This window comes from Seriola aureovittata, chromosome 8 (assembly GCF_021018895.1).
Source record: "Seriola aureovittata isolate HTS-2021-v1 ecotype China chromosome 8, ASM2101889v1, whole genome shotgun sequence".
NCBI lineage: Eukaryota > Metazoa > Chordata > Actinopteri > Carangiformes > Carangidae > Seriola > Seriola aureovittata.
This window is the reverse complement of record NC_079371.1, coordinates 19356984-19380492: the sequence shown is the minus strand read 5'-3', so window position 1 is coordinate 19380492 and position 23509 is coordinate 19356984. Positions and strand designations below refer to the sequence as shown.

Below are 23509 nucleotides of genomic sequence, written 5' to 3'. Positions count from 1 at the left end.
GAAAATATTTTCATCAGTTGACTGAAAAATACAATATGTAAAATTCAAATAATTCTACAAACTTTGTTTTTGGTGTCTTTTCAAAGTTTTGTAAAGGAGACAACATTGGTAGGTTATCTAAATGTGTACATATACACATGTGCATACATCACACAAGCCTGAAATTAATCTGGGTTGGTTCTTGATATGAACAGTTTAATAAATCTGGACAGAAGTCAGAAACATTTTGACTTCTCTCCGGATTGATCAAAGTGTGGAAGGCCATATGGGATGTATTACCATTCAAGCCCTGTTTCATATTGGCTACCAACCCTTCTATATCATAGCAGATTCATGGCACTGACAAACCAGCTATTTCAGGTCATGCACCCCTGCCACAACAACCCAAGCATGTTGTAATTTGAGCCCATCGCCAGGAATTAATTGTCTGCTTTTTTTTGCCAGAAAACATAAATCAGTTGTCTGCATCCTTTCAGTGTCAGCTCCCTCTTGCATTGCGACCGGCAGCCAGGTCTGTGCACTCCTGACAATCATAACGCTGGGGTGGGCCATTACCGACCATGAAATCTGCAGTTCAGGAAGCTCAGACAACAGATACTAGGGAGGTAAAGGTGAAGTTCAAAACCTTGACTCTGCTCAGAGCTATAAAGTGAGCACACATGGGAAATAGCATGGAAAATTATTCAACACGTAAGAGGATGTAAGACCAATTCAAACTTATTCAGATTTGATATTATATTCCACAAGTTATCAATCTTTTTTTGTAGATTATATTTGATTCTAGTGCACTCAAAATGAAAACACAATCTGATAGCATCTGGACACATAATCAATAGTAACATATTTCTAATGAATGAGTTTGACATAATAATAATGCCGGACTGGTTGCTTGTTTTCATAAGTCCCTATTTCCTGCATGTCTGGCTCTTTTCTAGGATTAGCTAAGTGTTTACAGTGTCCAAATAAAACAAAGATGACGTTGGTAGCTTGAGTACTGCCCTAAACCACCATCCGATCTATCTGCTGATCTCAGCCTAGATCCTGTCCAGACAATACCCCGCTTCCCCCTGCTGCACCAATCAAAACACATGCCATTATATCGCAGCTGGGTGAGAGGCCTGGAGACGAAAAACAAGGAGAAAGGAGAGGGAAGGTGACAGAAAGAGAAAGGGAGGAGGAGGTATAGAGACAGAAATACCAGAGGACGCTGTTACTGCTGAAAAGCCAAAGTCATCAAATGAAGAGAGGCATCTGTGTCGTCTACTTCGACCACCCTTTCCGCCTTTGTTTAGTCTTTAGTAGTGTTCTCATGCCCATAACTCTGCTAACTGCATCGCCTCTACTCTCCAGTGCTCTCAAAGAAAACCCCTTCAGTGCGATGGAGAGCAGTCCTCAGTCGCCACTGCTGTGCAGACCAGTGCTCTGATCAACTGAGGGGACTGGGGCTCCTGGTTGGGGGCAGTGAACTTGGTCCTCTGCTGGTACTCTCTGACAGAGTCTCTAATCCATTTAGGTTGAGTCCTGGCAGAGAATTTGAGGTCTGACAAAGCCCAGCTCTGTCTCTGCGATCCAGCCCACTGAGTTTTAAGCTTTTACAGATGTGTGGAGAAAGTGGGCATGGAGCAGGCCCAGGCTGGGATGGCTGACTAACTGGACGGAGGGTACTAAATCTGCCTTTTAAACAACAGCCTGATGAATCCTTAGCGTTTGCTTCCCGTCTCCCTGCATTTGCCTTATGCTTTTTTTGTTGTGTACAGGGCAGGCAGACAAGCATCTTATCAGCACTGATGTTGTCTTTCCTCATTTCTGTCGTGATGCTCTTCAGAAGTAGGAGGGTCTGATGAGGAATGTAATTTCTTTTGACTCAACTTTCCACTAAGATCACTCATGAGCGATTGTCATGCTTTGGCCATCAAGTAAACCACTGGAAATTCTGGAAAAAATGTAATATCTCTCTCCGATCAGACAAGTCATAGCAGCTGTTGTGCCAAAAATGATATGCAGGACATCAAAGCAGACAGAAGATGTTGACTTTGATGGCAAGGCAATACGTCTAGATTATGTCATGGCTGCTGAATACCAAAAGATTTATTCAATGTGATGTTGAAACAGATGTCAGCAGTATGTGATGCCATGTGATTGCCTTTTATTTCCTTTTCCAGTCAAGAAAATGAGTTGGGTGGGGGGCTGTCCTGGTGAAAACCACATCCAGCTACTCTTTGAATCAATTTTGTTTTGGTCTGATCAAGGCCAACTGCAAACTTCGAGAGACACGGCACATCGGGAACCTATTAAAAGGTGAAGGAATGAAAACAATATCCTCTACTGTACTACAGCACAATCACAGATACATGAGCTGGAGTAGCAAATAATTATTTTACTAAAAGCTGCACCCATGAGCCAAGATACACTCCTACTAGAATGGAGAGGTTAGCTACATGTGAACAGCGTTCAGGGGTGAGTTGATGTGATGGATGAATGTATGACACTTTAAATTAAATTGGACAGGATAGACACAGGGTGTGTAGTAAAACCAAGATGATAGATAGTGGGTGTGTGTGTGTGTGAGGAGAGATGGAGTGCATGAGGATGTGATAGCTGGCAGAATAAAATAGGTGTGTGATAGCAGCACTTTCCGTGTGTCATTTCCTGGCCACCTCTTTGCCAGCTAGCATGAATAGGAAGGTACTGTGCTTCTCTATGTTAGCATCCCCCGCAACACCCTTTCCTCCCCCTCCTCTTCCTCCTTTCGTCCTCCTCCTCCTCCCCTCTGCTCAGAGCAGTCTAGCACTGGATAGGTCAGACTCCATTTGAGAAAAACAGTAACCCACACTAGTCATTCTGCAAAACATTTCCCGAGAAATGGAGCAAAGGTTTGAATGATGTGTGGGTCTGTATTTTCAGACTTTGGGTCCAGCGTGTCTCATGACCCCAATGTTTCATGCAGCCCATAAATAGTTGGGGAGGGAATGTTGAAAAAGTCACTTAAAGAGGAGTAGAAGTTTATCAAAAGTTTAGGAGCCAATAAAAAAGCCCATCTGGATGCTTAACAGGACCAGCAAATTCAATTGTCCTCCTACACATTTTGGGGAAATATGCTTGTTCTCTATCTTGCTTCAGGTAGTAACGTGTTAGCTTAGCTTAGCATATAGACTGGAAACAGCTAGCCTGGCTTTGTCTGAGGGTAACAAAATCCACCTACCAGCACCTTGAAAGCCTATAACTGTTATATCTGTTTAACCTCTACAAAAAACCTAATTGTAAAGACGACAGTTTGGAGTTTTATGGGGGATTATTCACCCGACTATTTCTCAACCAGGTGCAGTGACTCCACAACCTGTTGCTCTTACATGTTGGTTTTTGAACAGGTTAAACAACAAGGATGTAAAGCGTTAATTAGTGAGCTTTAGAGTTGGTTGTAGGCAGACTGTTTCCCTCTTGGGAGTGGTATTGATCTTCTCCTCTAATACAAAGTAAATAAGTGTGTTTCCTAAAATGTTGAACAATCCCTTTAAAAGATTTTGGATATTCCTTCATACAAGGACCATCATACATGACAAAAACTTTACCACACTAAATTCTGGCAACGTGAGCAATTGAGTCAATACAAGACTGAAAACCCACACCAGTGCAACATAACAATGTTAATATTGTTCGCAGAATCAAAGAAAGAATAGGACCAATTCTTCTGGGATTTACTCCAAACCAGCATTCTGCTTCCTAAATCTGAGTCAGTAACCATCATGTGTGCTTTCCAATGGTAAGTCTAATTACTGGCTGCAGCCAGGGTTAACTGACAGTTCGGTTTCTACCATATTTCCCCTCATAAACCTTTAGTAATGGAAGGCAACACCACAGAAGTCATTAAAACAAGTGGAGAAAGAATATGTGACAAATACCTCTTTTTGCAGAAACTGCACACCCATATTTTAGTCAAATAACATATAAGAAATGAGTTCAGTTCAGGTTATTTGACTGCAAAACTGAAATCATAGTCACAATACAAGGAACTGTAGCTGAATATAACAAATTATTTCCTTCCCTGCTAGAGAGGGACTAATGCCAGGATAGAAAACATTGGCTTGTAAGATCTAAAAAGAGAGAGCTCAAAATCTGAAAAAGTCCTCAAGCGCAGAATAAAAAATCATGCAATTACAAACATGTATAGTAAAAACGACCTTAAGTAACATCTTTGGCAATGCAGTGTCGTTTGTAATCTCATCAGGTATTGATATAAGGGCCATGTAAGTTATGAGAGTATCCCTGGAGACACAACCAAATATAAACAACTTGAAATACACGCCTGTCAATCCAGCCAGCGGCAGCCATCTGGGCCTATCCAGTTACAGTGCTGAATAAGAAAATGAGAAAACAAATAGCCAGCAGTACCAAGTTCCTGACTAACCACCATCTCCTGTTCCAGCCCACAGGTGATCAAGCCAGTGTAAGTGCTTGTTAATAAATTCAGCCCCACAGTCCCTGAGGTGTCTGGGATTTGGGTCCTGATTGAGGGGACGTATGACCTTCTGGTTGGATTCTGGAGTTCTCTATCCTCCAAAGAGCTGTTTCAAGCACTAAAATGTTGCGCCTGGGTTTCAGTTTCGTGACCCACTTAAAGGCTATGTGCTGGCAAATGTGCCCGAAAGGTTTTCTCATCTGGCAGCAAACCTGGTCTGCTCAACTCCTGGTCTGCCAAACTCACAAGTTTAGCAACTCCACTCTTATTTTTACTCCCCTCTAATTAGGGGCTGGGTTGACCAGGAGGAGTGAAAAAGGAGGGATGAATAGGGACAAATGGAAAGAAAGTTAAAGAAATAAAGAAAAGGAAAAGAAAGTGATGACGTCAAAAAAAAAGCTGTGAATAAGAGGGAGAAAGTGAGAATACATGGGAGAGTTGAGAGATGTAGATGATTTTTTATTCTGCGAAGAAGGAAAAGGAATGCTTTGTTTAGATTTGAATGAGGTCATGTTATGATAACCCTCAGCATGAAAATATTTATGAAATCCGTGAAGTGAGGAAAAAAAGGGTCCTTAATAACAGATCATGTTGGACGTTTGCCGGCACAAGTTCCTGCTAACAGTGTTGTGCAAGCTGCACCAGAAACATGAAGTCAGTGCAGACCTAAGGCTTACACCCACACTAGAATCCACCCCAGACTTATGTTGTTTTACTCATACATTCAATTTTAAAGGGATATCTGGACAGCAACACAAAATTCTCACTCTAATCTGTGTGAAACTACATCCCGGAGTTGGTCCCTCTTTCAACATTCAGGAAAAGTCTTCCAACACTGAACAGAGTGATGTTGATCCAGTGGGGAATGTGTTGCTCTTGCTACAGGGTGAACAAGGTCAAGTACTCAGGGGTCAAGCTCATCCATCCGCTGGCAAAATGGAAAGATATAAGGGATGTATTACAGACATGGACTAACTGCACGGCCTAGAGTGCTCTCCTATATCTGAAGCTGTGGGTGAGCTGCCGTGTGCAGTTAGCAGTCAGTCATGACTTTCCATTTCAAATCCCACGCTAATACTGACATTATTGTAGATCCCATGTTGACCAGTGAACACCATTTACACAAATAATAGTTTACAGCTGCTGACACACGTGGAAAGACGACACATGTAAATTCAAATGTGTGCCTGAAGAAGTGAGGTCCTATGAGGAGTCCTCGTTGCTAAGTTGCAACCATTATCAAAGAATGTCAGGAAAGGAGTGACAGATGCGTCAGATTGGTCCCAGACTAAAATATTCCTCTCCTTTGAAGACACATTTCCTTCCCTCAGGACCTCGCTCTCCATTCCCGTCCTCGAACTTCATTATTTCACGTCTTTTTCTTTAACCTTCTTCTTCTACCCTGCGACATGGGAGCCACTTCTACTGCAGTGTGCAATATCACTATACTGTGCAATGATAGACATACTGGATAAAACCAGATTTTTAGATGTTATTGTCAGAGTTAGTTGTAAAAATATTTAACTGACTAAAAAAAATGTTGTTACTACCAACACTGACACTGTTCCTCATTTTTACTCTGTCCCATACACACCCCTACTAATTTCTCAAAACGAAATGATAAAATTAAAAACAACAGTTGTGAAAGATTTGTGAGGCCTGTCTTCCAACAGTAAAGGTGTGGGTTGGGCCGGGTTTAGCGGATCTTAGATAAAGTCATTGTGGCTCACTGAAGTGAAATTCTCCCCCACCAAAGTCAGAGGGCTGTCAACAACATTATCTGCCCCGCGTAGGCAGGAAATCAAATCTGTGAGCCCCATCAACAGGAAATTAAAGAGAACAACATAGTTTAAACAAAAGTCAACAACCCCAGTCTAACCAGATCCTCCCAACAGGAACATCAACCAGTGACAAGACCTGGCAATGCTTGAGGATGTCTTCACAGTGAAACACTCCTTAGGCATGTACAGTCTGTAGATAAACAGCAGCCAGAGCCCCCAGACAGCAGACATCCTTCTATAAATAATAAATGTTTGGAAATTTCTACTTCAGACACTAGTGAATGTAGTCCCCAGCCTCTTCTCAGGCCTGTCAGGGTTCATTTCATGTATATCTGTTTTTTGTTTGCTAGAAATGCTCCATTAATAGAGCCTCTTAAGTATTTATAAGCTCAAAATGGAAGGAGTTTACACACCCAGATAACAATCCAGCCAACCAAGAAAAATTAATTCAGTTCAAACAATGTGAGAGCCGGCAGATCCCTATCATAGTCCAGAGGAGCATCTGCAGTTTATACTTTAAACACACAAAACCTTCAAGTTAAATATTCAATATAAAGTTAAGTTACTGTAAATCAGATATGAATTAAAACCTGATGAAAAGCGCTTGAAATTCTAATTCACAAACACCCTCTTTGACTACAATTAACTTTAATCACACAAGCTAATCTCATCACAATTTCATATCTTGTTTTATTGTTTTAGCAGGGATTGCAAAGTACAATCCGTCTTAAATTCCATGGGCATGACAGAAATTCGTAAATTAGGCCTGTGTTGTCTGCCGACAGTCCAGTGGGATCTTGAGTCTGACTATGTTTCCAGAGCTGAGTTTGAGTATCTATAAAACTCTTTTACAGATGATGATCTCATTAATTCATTGCATTGACATGTGCAGCTAGAAATCCAGATCACTTTGGACTTATAATCAATATTGAATGAATGAACACAACCCAACCTTACATCTATGGCTGAATCAGTTGCTAGATAATTAATTATGTAGGAGTTAATGAAATCTCCAAACTAGTTTGAAAAATAAGCAGTAAAAAAATTTGTGAAAAATATTGCTGTACGCTGTGTTTAATAAAGATTTTAATTATATGCTTCATATATTAATAGTCGACAATTGTAGGTTTTGTCTTACATGATTATGGCCACTTTACAGTATATTTTCTTTATAATAACACAATACTATATGATTTGTATTGTGTGTAGTTGCACATATTGTCACAGATCCAGGGAGTTGTCCTTTTAAGTCTTTACTTGGGACAATTGTGAAACTGTGAAAACAGTATTGGACAAATAAATTGAAAGATTACAAACCAGAAAAGACAAAATATAATGGACAATCGTTAGACAAAAGGTGTTGTAAACATTGATTTGTACACTTGAACCCGCACCCCCACCAGCAATGTGAAAGTGTGCAACCAGCAATTACTCCCGGGTCAAATGACTCTGCAGATGTCATGGATATTTACCGGCCGCAGCTCGGATCGGGAGTAACATAAACTTCTTTCAGAGCACAAACACTGTAAACAGACCCGCCACTTGCCGAGCAGAGTGCCCTTTAACCAGAAATACCGCAGCTACACCTTCTGCTAAGACTGAGGTGCGACCAATAATGACAATATCCAGGAGAACCGACCTGGGAATGAGACGCAACGGATCCATTTTATCAATCTGCACATCAGCTCACTATTTTCATCTTGGCCGCCAGTGACTACATTGAAGCTCATCCAAAACAGCATAGCAACAATAAGCATGCTTAGACTTTTGTCAATATTGACATGCTACATATCATTGGCTCCAGATTCAATTCATGACTGCAACATGGTGGCAACTCCCTACCGTTGTGCAGTCTTGAAGTCCAGTTGTTTGCCTTTTCCCGAATTGTTTATATTCCTTTGATTGTTAGGGTCCATCAATCAAAAAAGTCCAAAGGGTTGCTTAGTTGTGATTAATGTCATGTGAAGTAAATTTCAGACTGTCCTATCACTTTGCCATCTTTGCCAGTTGTCTGACTGACTGAAGTGGCTGCTCTGCTGGCTTAAACCCTTCCACACAAAAATATAAATGCCATGAGATAACTCTGGCCATGATCCCTTGGATAGGCCAAGGGCCTTCTGTCCCGGTTCTTAAGTCCTAACCAATGAGTGAGCGGGCTATTTTCTCTGGCTAGGCAACAAAAAAACTGTAAGGCTCTACATTTTGGTTGTAATTTAGTTCACTTGGTAATTAACTGTTACAAATATGTAACCCAATAAAAAAAGCTAATTTAAGCAGAGTACGTAGTGTGACTACCAGGTTAGTATAGGGGTAATCACCTTACTCAACATTTAAGGAGTTTTTCTTACAGTAAAAAACATATCAAGGATCTAATGCAACCTGGATGTAAAAATGTCTGTTAAAGGTGCTATATGCAAGTTTTCTTTACCACCTATCATGATTTCTTGCTAGGAGTGGGTGGTGGTGGGAGTGGTGATAACAACTGCTTGCCAAGAGCTTCAGCCATCGTTGTGTTTAAAAGAGGTTAGAATACACTCTCTGATCAGGTCTTCTTCTTCTTCACCCTGTCATGCTGAATTGAGGGCAGACTGGACGCTAGTGAGTCACTATCACATAGTATTAATTCGAGAAGGGGCGGGCTGGGGCCAGTTGTTTAGTAAGCTAAAAGAACTGATAGAAATGGAAGTAAAACGAGTTAAAATGGAATGAGGTTTTATGATGAACTTGTTTCTTCTAGGCTGGTAAGTAAACAGCTGTTAATGCTAATTTTGGCTATGAGCGATAGCAAAAACTTAAATATGGCACTCTTAACCCAACTGCCATACAACTGTTAGTAGGGTTTACTATAACAACATAATGTTCAAACAAAATCAACTAGAGCCTGTAGAATACCACATGTATGTCAATTGAAATACTTTGTGGTTCTCAGACTTTTTGTTAAACCCAAGCGACAAATAAGCGACAACTACTTGTGAACCCTCATCACAGGTTATGGTGTTTATGAAGTCAGTGGATATAGTAGTGATTTCTTCTTGGATTTGTCTCATTTGAAGGACTGTTGGAAGGCCTGAAGAGGTGAATATGTGATTGAATGCTTAATAAATAAAATAAAAGATTGGAAAAGAGTAGGAAAAACAGGATTTTCCTTTATCACATTGTGAGTTATCTTGGGAACACATGCTTGAAATAGCAGCTTTTCAAACACAAACACTGCATGTTGATATAAAAGCATACAAACTGTACGGAAGCATTTGTTTCACTACTTTGCAGGATCATCAAGTTCCATCCGCAGGGGTCCTCCATCCTTTTAAAGGGCTCTTCCCCCTGTGAAATTTGCCACTGATAGAGTCTACAGCAAATCCACATCTACAGGTTGACATTTGATGTTGCTGCACTATAAATCCAATGAAGTTCTCATTGATTCCTTACATTGATTTAAGATAGCCTCTCCTGGGTGAAATACAGTACTGTTCAGTGATGGGAATTTGTGTGTGTATACTGGATGTGGATATATAGTATTTGTGGTGTGGTGGTGGTGGGTCATGTCGGGCTGGGCTTATGTGGGTTTGGCTGCAGGCCCTGGGATGGCTGTACAGTGAAAACCAGCCACCTCTGTCTTCAACATCTATCCACACGTTCTCAGCTGACAGCACACTTTCAGCAGGACTTAATGGGGCTTAGCTGCTCAAGAAGCCTCTGGCTATACCGTCTGCAGTGAGACAACAATAGTGCTTCTATTACAAATGTTCCCCTAATTGAAATCCTGTATTTATTGAACTTGTATTATTGCTGGCGTTTGGCTGAATTTCTGTGGGGCAAGTAATTCATTTTTGCAATTACTGAACCTTGTTTCGGTGGATACTTGCAGACCACAGAGGATTATCATGTGATGGGTATCACTGAATTAAGATCTTAGTGTGGCAGGTGCAGAAATGCAAGACTCCTTTCTATTAATGTCAGGGGAACTCAAGCTTCACTCTGTTTGCTATTATAAGCAAATAAATTAGTGTCATTTGTGCTCCAGGGCAAAATGTCCTGTGACTACAATTATTTGTCTGTGCACAGATAAGTCTTTTGGAAACTTCAGGCCAGGGCATGACTCAGTAATCGCAGCATTACTGCCCAAGTTGATCTTTACGGTAGGAACACAACACTTAATACGCACACGGTTTAAATGCTTGTGAAAATCTCCTCTTATTAAAAGAAACGTATTTTGGGAAATATATGTATTCACTTTTGGCTTGGATTGATGCCACTTTCTAACTGTTCATTAAATATGAAGCTGGAGCCAGCAGCTGTTTAGCTTAGCATAAAGACTGGAAATGGGGAAACAGCTAGCCTGACCTTGCATAAAGAATCTACCTCCCAGGACCTCTAAAGCTAATTAACACACTGTATCATTTTGTTGAATCCATACAAAAAACAAGAGTAAAGTTGTTTTTGTACATATTAAACAAATGTGATAACAGCTTTAAGTTGCCTGTATTTTTTTTAAGAAATCCTAATTAGGTGGTTGAATACCATAAGAAACCCCTTCCACTTTACAATACCAACCCTCCTCTCCACAACATTCTGGCAGGACAGAGAAGCAGCTACAGGTGCAGCAAACGTCTCATCTCTCTCACAACAGAGAGGTTCAAGAGATCCTTTGTTCCCACTGCCATCAGGCTGTACAACACCTCAGCCAAAGGAAGTGGAATAATCTAATTATTATTGTTATTTGTTATTAACTGTTTTTATCATTATTATCATTATTATTATTATTATTATTATTATTATTATTATCAACAATAAGCTAATGGACACATGAATTTCCCTAAGGGACAAATAAAGTACATATCTATCTATCTATCTATATTTACAATGTCGGATTGGGGGGGGGCTTTGTCTGACAATTTCCAACATTCACACTCATTTCATGCCATTACTGGCCAGCTATGCACAGCATGTCATTTGAGCCACTTCTCTTCTAGTATAACATAGCAGTTGAAGGTGCTGGTTTTGTCACTAGTCAGAACCAGGCTAGCTAGGTTACTCCATGATTCATCCATAGTGTTCCCTTCTGTAGGGAAGGTTAAATCATTTTTTTGGAGTACAGAGGTCACAAAAGGGGCTACTCAAAACTTAACTGTATTATTTCCTTCACCCACAAAACAATCCCTGATTGTTTATTATCATTCCTACTCTGGTATTTTAATTGAGTGGGAAATCTATTGAGCAAAAAGCAGACTTTCATTCCTATGATGGTTTTGGTGGTTCCCCTGAGGTCCCAGTCTGGCCTTAGCTCAGGGCGCTTACATACGTGTGCCCTCAAACACGTACTGCACCCGGCGAGCAACTGAGCAAATACTAAATGAAAGCACGGACAGGGCCTGCAGTCTGCATCTCTGTCAGTTTAGGTGGACAGGGGCTCAGAGGGGGTGTCGAGGGTCAGCTGCTTTCTCAGAGCGATCTTTTTCAATCGCGCGTCCAAAGTCAACATTCCAACCTACCTACAGCCATCTGAATGGAGACTGAGAGCGTAAGTGAGAGGAAATGAGAGGGAGATGGAAAGAAAAATGACAAAAAGAGCACTGGTGGAGAAAGAGGGTTTTTTTCCCTTCTGAAAAGCTAAGGTTTCACAGGTTTGGCTTCCCCAGCTTTGGAAGCCCAAATGCCTACTGTTATTCATGCGGGTAGACATCATCAATTACCACTAATTAACCAGATGATGGTCTGGTGAGCAGAAAATGAAGGAGGTGATTAATCACTCAGGGCACCTCCAGGCCTACTGTTCAACCTAAAGAAAGAGGGATGTTAATAAAAGGAGTTCCATGGTCTTTTGTACTTCCCCTCCTCAGGCCCAGAAGCAGGACATGTCCAAACCATTGTGGTCTATAAACAGCGGAAAATGGAGACTCCTCTAAGGATTATATTGGCAATATCTATCCACCTGACAAATCTAATGGAGAAAACACACCTTTATCCTCATGCATGTACAGTACGCACTGACAGTTGACCCATGAGAGGGGTAGTGCATAGAGAAATATAGTCATGCGGGACTCTACCGTGTATCCTAGCTTTTTATTAGATGGAGGGAATTTACTGCCTCTGTTGAGGTGTAGCTTTTCTCCTCTTTTGCTTGCTTCTGTCATCTTCCGTGGGTGAGTTACTGGTGGTTGGGCGATGACGTAATTGTGGAAAGGTCCTGGGTGCAGTCAAACTTGTAATTCAGTGAGGAATCTTTCATCTGGTCAAGGCTGGCCGGCTCTGTCTTTATAAATAATGAGGTTAGTCTTCAAAAGAGGAAAACAGAGGAAGAGGAAAGGAGAGATGTGAAATGAAGAAGTCCTTGAGTAACCTACTTACTTAGTGAACACTGCTGAAAAGTCCTGATATTAATTTCTAATCCCCATAACATGGTCGCAGGTCAAATTTCTGTGCTGTTTACAGTATAAGGTTCTACAAATAAGAACACGCTGATGTTGAGCATGAAATAATTTGAGTCTTGATCCAGGAAAATATTATCCTGGCCAGAGGAATCCAGAATTTGTCTTCCAGACAGTGTTTTTGGGGATCATTCAAGGTCTGCTCATGAGTCAGTTATAAGGTTACTCCATAAATCTCTATATGCCATATGCAACTCAGTCATCTTCAATCACTGTCTTCTCTATTCATCTAAATTAAATTACGGCCCTGACTATGTATACAAGTTCGGCGTAGCATATGTTAATCTTTTTTAATAAAATGTGATATTCCCAGCAAGGCAGCAACGCCCCCCCTCGCAAGTGCATATAGAGTACACCGCTGGAAGTCAGCTACTGCTATCATCAGCTGTGCTTGAAGTGGGAGTCTGGGCTGTTTCAGTGGTACAAACTCACCCCATGTGTGCTTTATTACCTCATCTTCAGGAATGATTTATGGCTCTCACACAGGCCACTCTTCTGAGCTGTTTATATCTGTGGAAGATAAAAGCAAATCATGGCTTTATTACCCAGACAGAGTGGGTCTGTTTACACTGCACACGGACCTCATTGGAGAGCTGCAACAGGCCTGCATCACACATATCTGATCTGCCTTTTCAGAGGCAACAAACTGTCCGCCTATGTGTGCAAGCCATCACTGAACAAAACTGATATGCTCTAAATACAAAATGGTGTCTTTTAGAACACAAATTCCATTACTGTCTTTTCCTATTGTTGACAGACATTTTATCCCCATGACTCATCCTGAAAAAAAAAAAAAAAAAAAGATCCAGCTTTGCTTGGATTTCTGTTGAAATGGTTGTCTGGATCAGCGCGCCTTGTGCTTTCGCAGTCAAACACATTACTATTATCAGATGTTCTGTTTCAGCTTGTAAATTTATTCAAGATCACAATGAAGAGCGCATGTCCCTGTATGCTCTAAGTATCAACTATCAAAAAACTGTTTGCCTATGGTGCCATCCTGTGGTGACAATGAACATAGCACAAAGTACACGAGTGCACACGTCACACAGTTCAGATAACCACAATTCACGACAAACAAAAACCTGACTGCTTTAAAAGTCATGTCAGCTCTACATGAAAATCAGTCAAGAGGTCTGTTACAGTATTACATTATTTTATTAGCCAGTACAGAAGATTAACTGTGTTGTGAGGCTCTGTTTTTACTAAGTTTACACACAGACCAAACAGAACAGCAGCTTACTAAACAACACTGACAGGGAGCTCAGTGATGTCTACAAACCAAAAAGATACATTTTTAAACCAGGTAAAATGATAGTGTCTCAACACATTAAAACTGATAACACTTTGTGTAATTTACAGAGTGTACTATACATCCTCTCCTTAGTGCCAATAACAGTTACTGTGCGACTTCAGACAATAGTAAAATGATGGGCAAGTATCACCTGCGACCAAGAACCTTTTTGATAAGAAAACAGTACAGGATCAGTAACTGGGATGACATTGTCTAACGTATGTGATATTTACTATATTTGAAGCATGCGAGTTAATACCTTACTATTGTCTGCAGAAAAGGATGTTGACAAGAATACACAAGCTAGAAGCGCAGAGGTGTGTGTGTGCCGCACAGTTGGGAATTGTTCAGATTGTTCTCAGTTATGGTTTCTGATTCTGCTCATGGACTCCACTCCGTTTCTATAATCTCAGTGTTATATTAACGCATAACCACTCACTCTCATCTTTGAACATAACCCACTAATACATTTAATAAAACAAAATATAATTTAAGTGTGGAGACAGGCTGGGAGAAAACACTGTATGTAACATTGTGAAAAATCCTTTCTCAAATTCCAGCAACAGCAAATGTGGCATTTTCAATCAAAACAACTTGATGTTTTTAATAAGTGATTATATGTACTGTAAATATAAGATTTTGTTTCCTGTAAGTGCTTTTTACTGATAGATGGAACAGTGCCTAAGCTGAGGAGGATAGTAATGCAGTGAAATACAGCATATTGTCATGTTTTTGGCACTGCATTTAGCAACAATGAAAAAAACAAAACATCATGAAGCCAAGTTAAACTCGATGCATGTATCGGTTGGTCTGCAGTTAGCCATGGTTTCATATAGTTTTATAAAGTGGGCAGCACAGGGGGCTATCATTCAATCACTGTATGTTCCACAATGTATCTGAATATGCAACTAGAGCTAAAACAAAACATCCTGAAAACAGTTGTATGTCAAGTACATCTCTAAATCGTTCTCACACATCAATAAGCAGAATCAGAAATCATTTTTAATTAAATAAATCCCACAGTTGAGAGAAATTAGTTCAAAGAAGCCAACACTATGACTCTGGGACTGTCTGAGAGTAAACAGTGTATTCGTGATCAGGGAGCGAGGGGTCCCAGCCTCAGCTCCACATGGTGCGTGAGCCAAATGGCCTCGGTGGTGTTGTCGGCTCCCTCCTCGCTCTGCCTGATGGGAGCTGCGAGGTTGCGGAAGTCATGTCTGATCTTAACTGAAACAGTGACGTCCGCATCCTCTTCTTTCTGAGGGATCACTTTGATAAAGAAACCAATCTTGTTGGATTTCCTGAAGGCAACAACACTGTGGAGAGGACAGAGATCAGGTTAGGAGTTACCTCACACTATTAATTCTCTGTGTGTTTATGTGTGCGTGTGCGTATAACTTACTCTGGGTCATCCTGGAAGTCCTGAGGTTCAGCCAGTTCGTCGTACTCTGCAGCAGCATCTTTTCCTGCCAAGACCAGTTCCTTGCTGGGTACTATAACCTAAACAAAAATACAGTTGTAACATACAGGGATTTTCAGAATATGTGAGGGGTGGGCGAGATTCTGAATGTGCCTTTTCCACTTGCTAATGCAGATTTACAATGTGTCTTGATATCTGATTAATGGTACAGAGCTAAAAACAGTTCTCTAATTTTAAGACTTGTTAAGTTTTGAAATGAACCAAGGTAGTGATGAAATTTGAACACTACTATGGGTCACCCAAAATTTTAATTTTCCTTTCCTTTAAATTTTTTGCACAGCATAAAAAACATCAATAACGTTATGGTATGGTAGCATGAACCAAGGTTAGGTTCTTTTTATATTACAGGCCTACAGTACAGTACAGTACAATACTTTCAAATCTAAAAAAAGATACAATCTTTTGAGCTTGGGGCTCTATGGATGACAGTTGTTCTATCCATCAGTTATAACAACTTTGTCCATATTGTTAATACTCAATAATCGCTTCAATTTCTGTGTCGCATGTGCAGACAAAAAATGATTCGAGTCACATGAACTGGTAAAACCAATGTACCCACACGGTCATCAACAAACCTACAGAATGTGCTGAAGAAATAAATAATGTATGTGTACAAGGTGAGCGAACCCAGTCGCAGGAACAGCGGTTTGATGAAATCAACTGAGCGTGTCTCGATGTGGTTCACTCTGCCCTCCAGGTGTTTGAATATCAGATCAAGCAGAATGACAGGACTGCACATTTTGTTTGGCCGTAATGTGAATGGAAATGGGTCATGAAGATGCTCTGTTTTGGCCAGGAGCACTTCCTTGCCCAGCCTGGCCCATGACTTCATCACTAAAGAGGCCAAGACAAACAGCCTGTAGTCACTGAGGTCCTCGCAGCAGCTGCTGGCAACTCAGCGTAAATTTTTCCACAGGAACACGGCACTTTTAGCTGTGCGTGTGACAGCTGACAGATGGAGGTAAAAACCCAACTGCTATGCATATGAGATGATGTGAAGGATAAATATTCCTTAAGTAACTGGCAGTATGAAGGAGCTGACCACCCTGCACTCTCTGAAGCTCACTGATACCATTGCAGTAATACTATAACATGGTAATATTCAAGAAAAGGCAGATGGTGAACAACTGCCACAATCTGTAATTGCGCCAATTCCTCGTATTATTCAAGAAGAAAGAAAGGATGCTCTTTTCAGCAGTTCAAGGTCCATTCATTGATGTCTGGCCACCAAGTGGGGCAGACGTACTCCCAACCGAGCTGACAGACCCACAGTCCTGACAGGTTATGGAATCTATAGACAAATACCTTGGCAGTACTGTTGATGTCATCAGGATCTTCCTCCTCACAAGCAGCCAATGTGACATGGGTGATGTTCTCCACTGGGTTGGTCAGAGTCAGCAGTACTTGGCTCTCCTAAATAGACAGAGTTGAAAAAAAGACTCAAGTCAAATCCTTTCAACACTGGCTGAGTTCCCTTAAATGGCTATGCAGTGCTTAAAGTAACACTCAGGTCTTCTTTTGACCATTAACAAAGGGCAGTCTTAATACCTCAGTAAATGTCTGGGGACCAGGGGATTCTTGGAAGGAGGGATGATCAGGGATGTTTGTAACAAGCAGCTTCTTAGGAAGGCTAAATGCTCTCCAGACTGTCTGTAGTACAAGTGCATCAATCTCTTGGCATCACACTGTTGCTCATAACAAGTATTAAGCGCTGCAATCCCTCTCATCTGATTCGCATCCCAGTCTTAAATTAAAGCTACTTACTCTCACCTGCATAGACTCGCATACTGATGCCTGCATTTTATGTAATTGAACTTTTATCATCTTGTTCCTGGTGTAATTTTGTTATATTGGTTTTACTAGTTAATTGCTTGTGTATTCTTTGACTATTGTCTCGTTTTGTATAAGCCTGTTATTTAAATGACAGTCTCTACAGCAGTTAATACAGTCCTATTCATGTCTGGTATAAAGTGGTAGGTTTACACCTGGGCTGCAGAGTTAATTTTACTGCAGGACAATAAAAATTGAGACATGCATGTCACACATTCAAGGTTAAGGGTTAAGATTATGAATATAATGTATAAAACGGTGTCCTTGAGTGCCAAGAAAGGCGCCTTTAAATAAAATGTATTATTATTATTATTATAAAACATGTGAAAGATATGCTCTTTATACAAGAACCAGTGCACACACTGACCTTCATGTATCGGAGATTTGGAATGGACATAATTCTCACTTCAGGGATATAACTCCTGTGGAAATGCACAGAAGGCCAATCAATGCACTGTAACAGTCAAACATATTTGCAGCACTCAACATGTACATTCAAATTACATTCATCAAAAGCTGAATTGAAAACAATAGCTTTGTCTTTACTACAACTGAAAATTCAAGTAAAGGTAGCATCAGTCAAATTCACCACAGCAAAGGAAAAGCAAAACAGTAAAAATATTAAGTACAGTGAAAACTCACGTTTGAAGGGGGAAAAAAAGCAACACTCACTCTAGACCTTTGAAAATTGATGCTATCTTTGGTGATTCATGCCATTTTTGCTTGTGCTGGTTAAAAAAAAGCAACTATTCAAGCTACTCCTTCAAACATTATCATGCTACTTGTATGGATTACCACATTACAGTTTATAGAGACAATGGCTCATGTAGCAAAAGAAATGAAAGCTCATGTAAAAGCCATTTTAAAATAACAAAATGTGTTTAATATTAAACTTCATGTGCATAAACAATTTCCTAACCATGTGCTAATCTAATTAAACTACACCAGCCTTGGAGCAGATTTAGATTTTTAATTAAATGAAAAACTGTGTTCAATAACATAGTGGAAACATGTGTTTTAGACATGATGACCAATACTCACACAGCGACAAGCTGAATTTTAAACTTGATTGAAGTTGGATTAAACTCTGGCTTGCTCAAGTTGTGCTCACATTTCTGGTGGAGGAAATGAAGAACATTGTTATCTAAATGTGATACATAAAAGCAACAACCTTTGACTGATACAGAGGAGTAAAACTCTGAAGTGGTACTGACCCTGCAGCGCAGTGAGCGCTTCATCAGAAGGTGTTTGTGTCTGGGGTGGAGCTGAGACGCCCCCGCAGGCTGGAAGTCAGGCTGCAGAAGCCGCTGGCGCAGCGTGGTTACTAAGAGGGAACAGCAAAGCACAGATTCAACTTAACCTCAATCAGAGAGACATACGTTATAATTATTGTTTAAAAAGTTCTGAACAGAGATCTTACCCTCCGGTAAACTGATGGGCCTGGTATAACAATCTTCAGGCAGGGGCTCCACTTCATCAAGGGCCTGGGCAGGTTCAATGGTGATCTCCTTCTGGTCCTCACCCTCTTTAAGGCTAGTAGAGTTACACAAATACTGCTGTCAACAACCTGTTGTATCTCTTATAATGATGGTATTTAATGTAAACTGAAAGCTGAGATTTACTCACATTAGAACACTTAGCCCACATATACATTCCAACCAATAGCACAGGTTGTTTTGGGGGGTTATAGCACATTGACTCACTCTCACTAACTACAGCTTTATCTTACAGCAAATTGCCACTGAGCATTTTCAAAGGAAAGACTTGAAACATACTTGAGGTAGGTAATCAAGTTAACAGTTCAGCAGCTATATTATAATTTTTTTGTCAAAGAAACATTAAAGTTGCATGGGAAAATAGACTTTTGAGAACTCAGTGATGGTGCCTTCAAGGACGCTTTGACATCCAAGATTTTATACTCGATGGCTGAACACCAACCTTCTAAAGCAAAAGATATCAATATTTGCATCATTGTTTACATGGTGTCCTTTCCTGATTTACATTTGTCTCTCGGATCTGACAGCATACTTTTGTCATTCCAGTGTTAATTAAACATTTTCAGATTTTAAGTAGGGTCCTTGAATACATTCCAGTAAAGAGATTTAAAAATGATCCCTGGTAGCAACCATATCACTAAAAGGTGATGATGTAACTTTGAGAAAAAATAAGGGAGACGAACTGTTGACTGTGATGGATTACATATGTATCTCAAGCCAAGTCTCAAGGCTCTGCAAATTGATTTTTCTGACATACTGAAATTAATGAAACAATGGGTGCTGGAAGGTTAGAAGTCAATTCATCTAAGTCACCAATAATATATACATACACAATGTGTAGTTAATGAGCTGTAACACATAAACCCAGGGGAGTTGTCTTTTAAATATACACAAGTTTTACCAGGAAAAAAAAGTTGTGTGTGTGGAAGAAGCAGTAAGTCCCATTATATGACAAAAGACCACTCACGAAAGGCCCGCCAGGCTTGATATAGGAGCTCCAGACCTCTGCCTCTGCAGTCTGGTTCCAAGGCCATATTTTTCCTGAGCGAATGTGGGGGGGGGGAACAGATTAGGCATATTGACAACTCAAAATTAAAGAGGACTGAAGACCATTTATGAAATTACCCAATCTGCAGCTACAGCTATTTTTCTACATGACTACTTTTAACACAAACTCTTAACCCGAATAGGAGAACTTTTAGACACAAAAATGCAAAGAAATGGTATTTTACATTAAGAAAACAACAACAACAATAATTAAGCAGATACAATTTGATCTGTCTTGTGGTAAGAGACAATAACAGGAGCCTTTCTGCCCAGGATAGTGGGAGAGAATCAACTCTGACAGACTGAGAGCTCAGGACTTAATGAGTATGGCAAATATTTTGATCTGGTTACACAATCTTGTATTTCTTCTCTCCCTCTAACCAACATGAAGGCTCCCATTGTGTGGGTCTCACTCTCATTTACCCAAGGAGACATTCATGTGATCTGTGAGGTCACTTAGCAACAGATTAGACAGGAACAGATATAACAAGAAGACAGTTCTACTGTAAAGATGAGACTACCCAAGTTGTGAAAAATACAACTCACCACCACATGAATAGTGTGTTGCTGGGGGGTAAAACCAAAATATCAGAGTGCATAAGCAAAGAAAAAAGAGAGAATTAAGAACCAGGTGAAACCAAAGCGATTCAGCAAACATTAGTGGCATTTAGTGACATGCAACAGCAATAGAATTGCATCATTGATGGAGAAAAACAGCAGGACATCACAGCTTAGGTGTTTTAAATGGTACTGATACAGCACAGAGAGACTGGTTTGCAATATTGAATATTGATTATTGTAAAAGCAGAATGCAAGGAGGTGTAAAAGGTGCCAACAAGCTCAAGAAGCATGAAGATCATGTCCACACCAGGGTGACTAAATTTGTGTGCCTTTTCTATTCCATTCTGGCCTTTCAGACACACTAAGCTGGCCTTTTTTCTGTTGTTCTGAAATTTCAATGTGGACAAGCGAACTTTTTGAAAGCAACTTGAAAATGTTTATGTTGTTCAATATATAAACAGCATGTTCATATTGATCCACCAAAGTATGGACATGGTGTGAAACTTGCACTTCAACCAAAATTACAGCAGCCGATACAGCTAATTGTTCCCTCCTGTTTTGGTTATAGGTGTGCTAATCATATAACATCCTTAAGGACACATATACACTCATTGGCAGTACACCCTTGGTAATATTCAAATTAATCTTGAAAAATTGTTGATCTATGCTTTCCAACAGTACCTACACATTTCATAACAAATTACACTGAGACAACAACTGTTTGACATTTGTAGAAGGTTATGAAGACGATATGGATTTTTGAACTGGAGCAGAGTACCGAGAACGCCAGAGGCATGCACTGTCGTCTCCTGGCCAACTTCTTCCTATCTCTCTCCTGCTTCTCTCGGTGGGCCAGCTGCTGGTAATACTCAATCAGCTTGTTGATCTGTAGGCAAAAAAAAATTAAATCCAGAAACCGGTAATCAATTCTTTATGTACTTTTTTTTGATAAGACAAAAATCATGAGGAGTTAGCTCTTAGAAGAGAACTATAAAATATGACAGTGTATGGTGATTTTATATCTATGAATGTGAGGACCTTTTAAGTAACACAATAATCCAGGAGGGAATTACAAGTAAAAATGGTGATGTCTTCAAAACAGTTGGTAAACAGATTTTAACTTAACTTGTGCAATGTGGAAAAGTGCAAAATACTAATCACCTACAATGACAATCACTGAAAGAAACATTTGGTACAATAATAGAAGGTAATTTGCTTTAACAACCACTTAAGTTACAAAGAAATAAAAGGGCACTTTTATAACTTATTTGTGCCACATTTGTGGCCTAAGCAACTCAGCAGCCACTTACTCTGCTTTTGCTATCTGTGGGTGTCGCTTATTCTGAGATACATCTATTCAAAAACAAGCAATGCATGATCAGGAAACATGTGAGCAACTCGAGAGAATTTATATTACCAGAGGGGAAAACCTACCCGCTGAGTATGAGGATTCTCTGGTTCCTGCCATCCACCACTGGCTGCAGTGAACAAAAAAAAAAACACCAAACATTAGATTTAAGACAGTCATAGGGAACAAATACAAACCAAAACACCTTTTTTTATGAGCTAAACTAATGAGCAGCTCCTGAATTACAACAGACCTTTAACACAAGGTAGTGTTTTGGCACTGTTGATGGTTTTTATGCCTACTGAAGGTTCATTTTTAAAATAATTCTGACCACATTAATATGTCAACATTATACAGTACCCACCAACTGATTTGTCAGCCATTCCCACATCCCTGGAGGTCCAGCGACAGAAGCCACAGGCCAGATAGTAGGCCTTCTTCATGGCCGTCTTGGTAGGATCATCAGGCAAAGGAGATGGGATGTTGGTGGCCCGAGTGGACAGTGTGTGCATGCAACATGGGCAGTCAAAACAATTTGCACACCTACAGTAGAGCACACAGATAGTAAGGAATGGAAAAAAAGGGTATCAGTGACATAAATAAGATGTAAGGTCACCAGATAAATACAAAGTGATCTAAATGAGTGCTGTATTGATATGTAGCTTTCTCTATGTATCTGCACAAAAGTCTTACCTGTTCTTTTTAAGTTTAGCCTCTGCAGATGGCATGTTCTCCAGACAGCTTGGACAATAGTGGGAGTCCACCTGATCACCAGAAACAGGGGTGCAAGACAGTTGTCAGCCAAACTCTGCATCCACATCTTAAACTGTGTTTTGCACTGGCTTCCTAATTGCTGAATTGTCACAGAGTTTTGATAAATGCAACGTAAACAGAACAATATCAAATGTATACGGTTGACATTTATTTAAGATAGAGAGGGAATATACTTTTCATGGTGTCTCATATGAAGCGTCACATGTTCACAAAGAAAAACCTCAGACTTTTAATGTGTGTGTACTGATGAAAAATCTGTATCACTCTGGGTGTGGTGTCCATAACTGTGAGCCACGTTATCAGGCTGCTTTTTGACGGCGAGGACGTTAGCTGAGGTGGCCCAGAGTCAACACAAATTGCTTTCCCTTTCGGATGTACCATTCATAATCTTTAAATATCAACTAGCTGGACAGTTTGACGTTAAACTCGAAGAATGGCAAGTGCTAAACAGCGTTAGCCTGTTCTGTGCATAATGCTAACTCAAACGGAAGTTCAACCGTCTCCTACAGCCAATGAGATGAGGAGACTGCCGTGATTGACAACCAGCTTACCAATAGAATGCGCAAGATGCTTGAGCAAATACCGCCCACCTGTCAAAGCTACTAGCTAGCCGGCTAACAACAATGTAGCTGCCGACTAAATGAAGCTAACAGCTAGCTCGACATAACCAGAGCGCAGTAAGGGAAAACGTTAACGTACCTCGTGAGACACACATTCCAGAGATCGTAGCTCACTACAGTAGCGACAGAAATAAAGTTGAGATAAAGGGGCTCTGATCCTTTTCTCTCCACGAACCAGATAGACAACTCTATCCGGCTGCAGAAGGGACGCCATCTCTGAGCTGTGCAGCTGAATCCGAGGGCTCAGTCAGCACTGCCGGTGTTGATGTCACTGCTGTTCGGTTTGGCGTCTGAGGAAAGTGTGCTCAATGTCGACCTCGTGTGGTGAACATTGGAACTGCATGTCGACAGTGAAATGGCACAGACCCACGGACCAAAGGGGTCATGGAGCCCCTAA

At 40.4% G+C, this 23509-nt stretch overlaps 1 protein-coding gene across 2 annotated transcripts; it reads right to left on the bottom strand.

The window, feature by feature from the left end:
- Positions 1 to 13801: 13801 nt before the first annotated feature.
- Positions 13802 to 23385, bottom strand: dctn4 (dynactin 4). 2 transcript variants are annotated; one of them, XM_056383261.1, is made up of 14 exons: positions 23192 to 23385; positions 22412 to 22482; positions 22083 to 22261; positions 21805 to 21848; positions 21149 to 21256; positions 20356 to 20376; positions 19730 to 19803; positions 18687 to 18799; positions 18481 to 18590; positions 18308 to 18381; positions 17634 to 17688; positions 16742 to 16849; positions 15359 to 15456; positions 13802 to 15272 (listed from the first exon to the last, which is right to left on the bottom strand). In XM_056383261.1, the coding sequence occupies exons 1-14, from the start codon at positions 23324 to 23326 to the stop codon at positions 15053 to 15055; spliced, it is 1410 nt and encodes a 469-aa protein (XP_056239236.1). In that variant the 5' UTR covers positions 23327 to 23385; the 3' UTR covers positions 13802 to 15052. The 2 variants fall into 2 exon arrangements, with proteins under 2 accessions (XP_056239236.1, XP_056239237.1); XM_056383262.1 differs by lacking the exon at positions 20356 to 20376.
- Between the last annotated feature and the right edge of the window lie 124 nt (positions 23386 to 23509).

Coding starts and splice junctions, on each gene's coding strand:
- dctn4 (XM_056383261.1), bottom strand. CDS start 23,326: ATGGCGTCCCTTCTGCAGCCGGATAGAGTTGTCTATCTGGTTCGTGGA. Junction 18,800..19,729: donor TCAAGCCTGGCGGGCCTTTC/GTGAGTGGTCTT, acceptor TAACTCTACTAG/CCTTAAAGAGGGTGAGGACC. Junction 18,591..18,686: donor GCCCATCAGTTTACCGGAGG/GTAAGATCTCTG, acceptor GTTCCCTCTTAG/TAACCACGCTGCGCCAGCGG.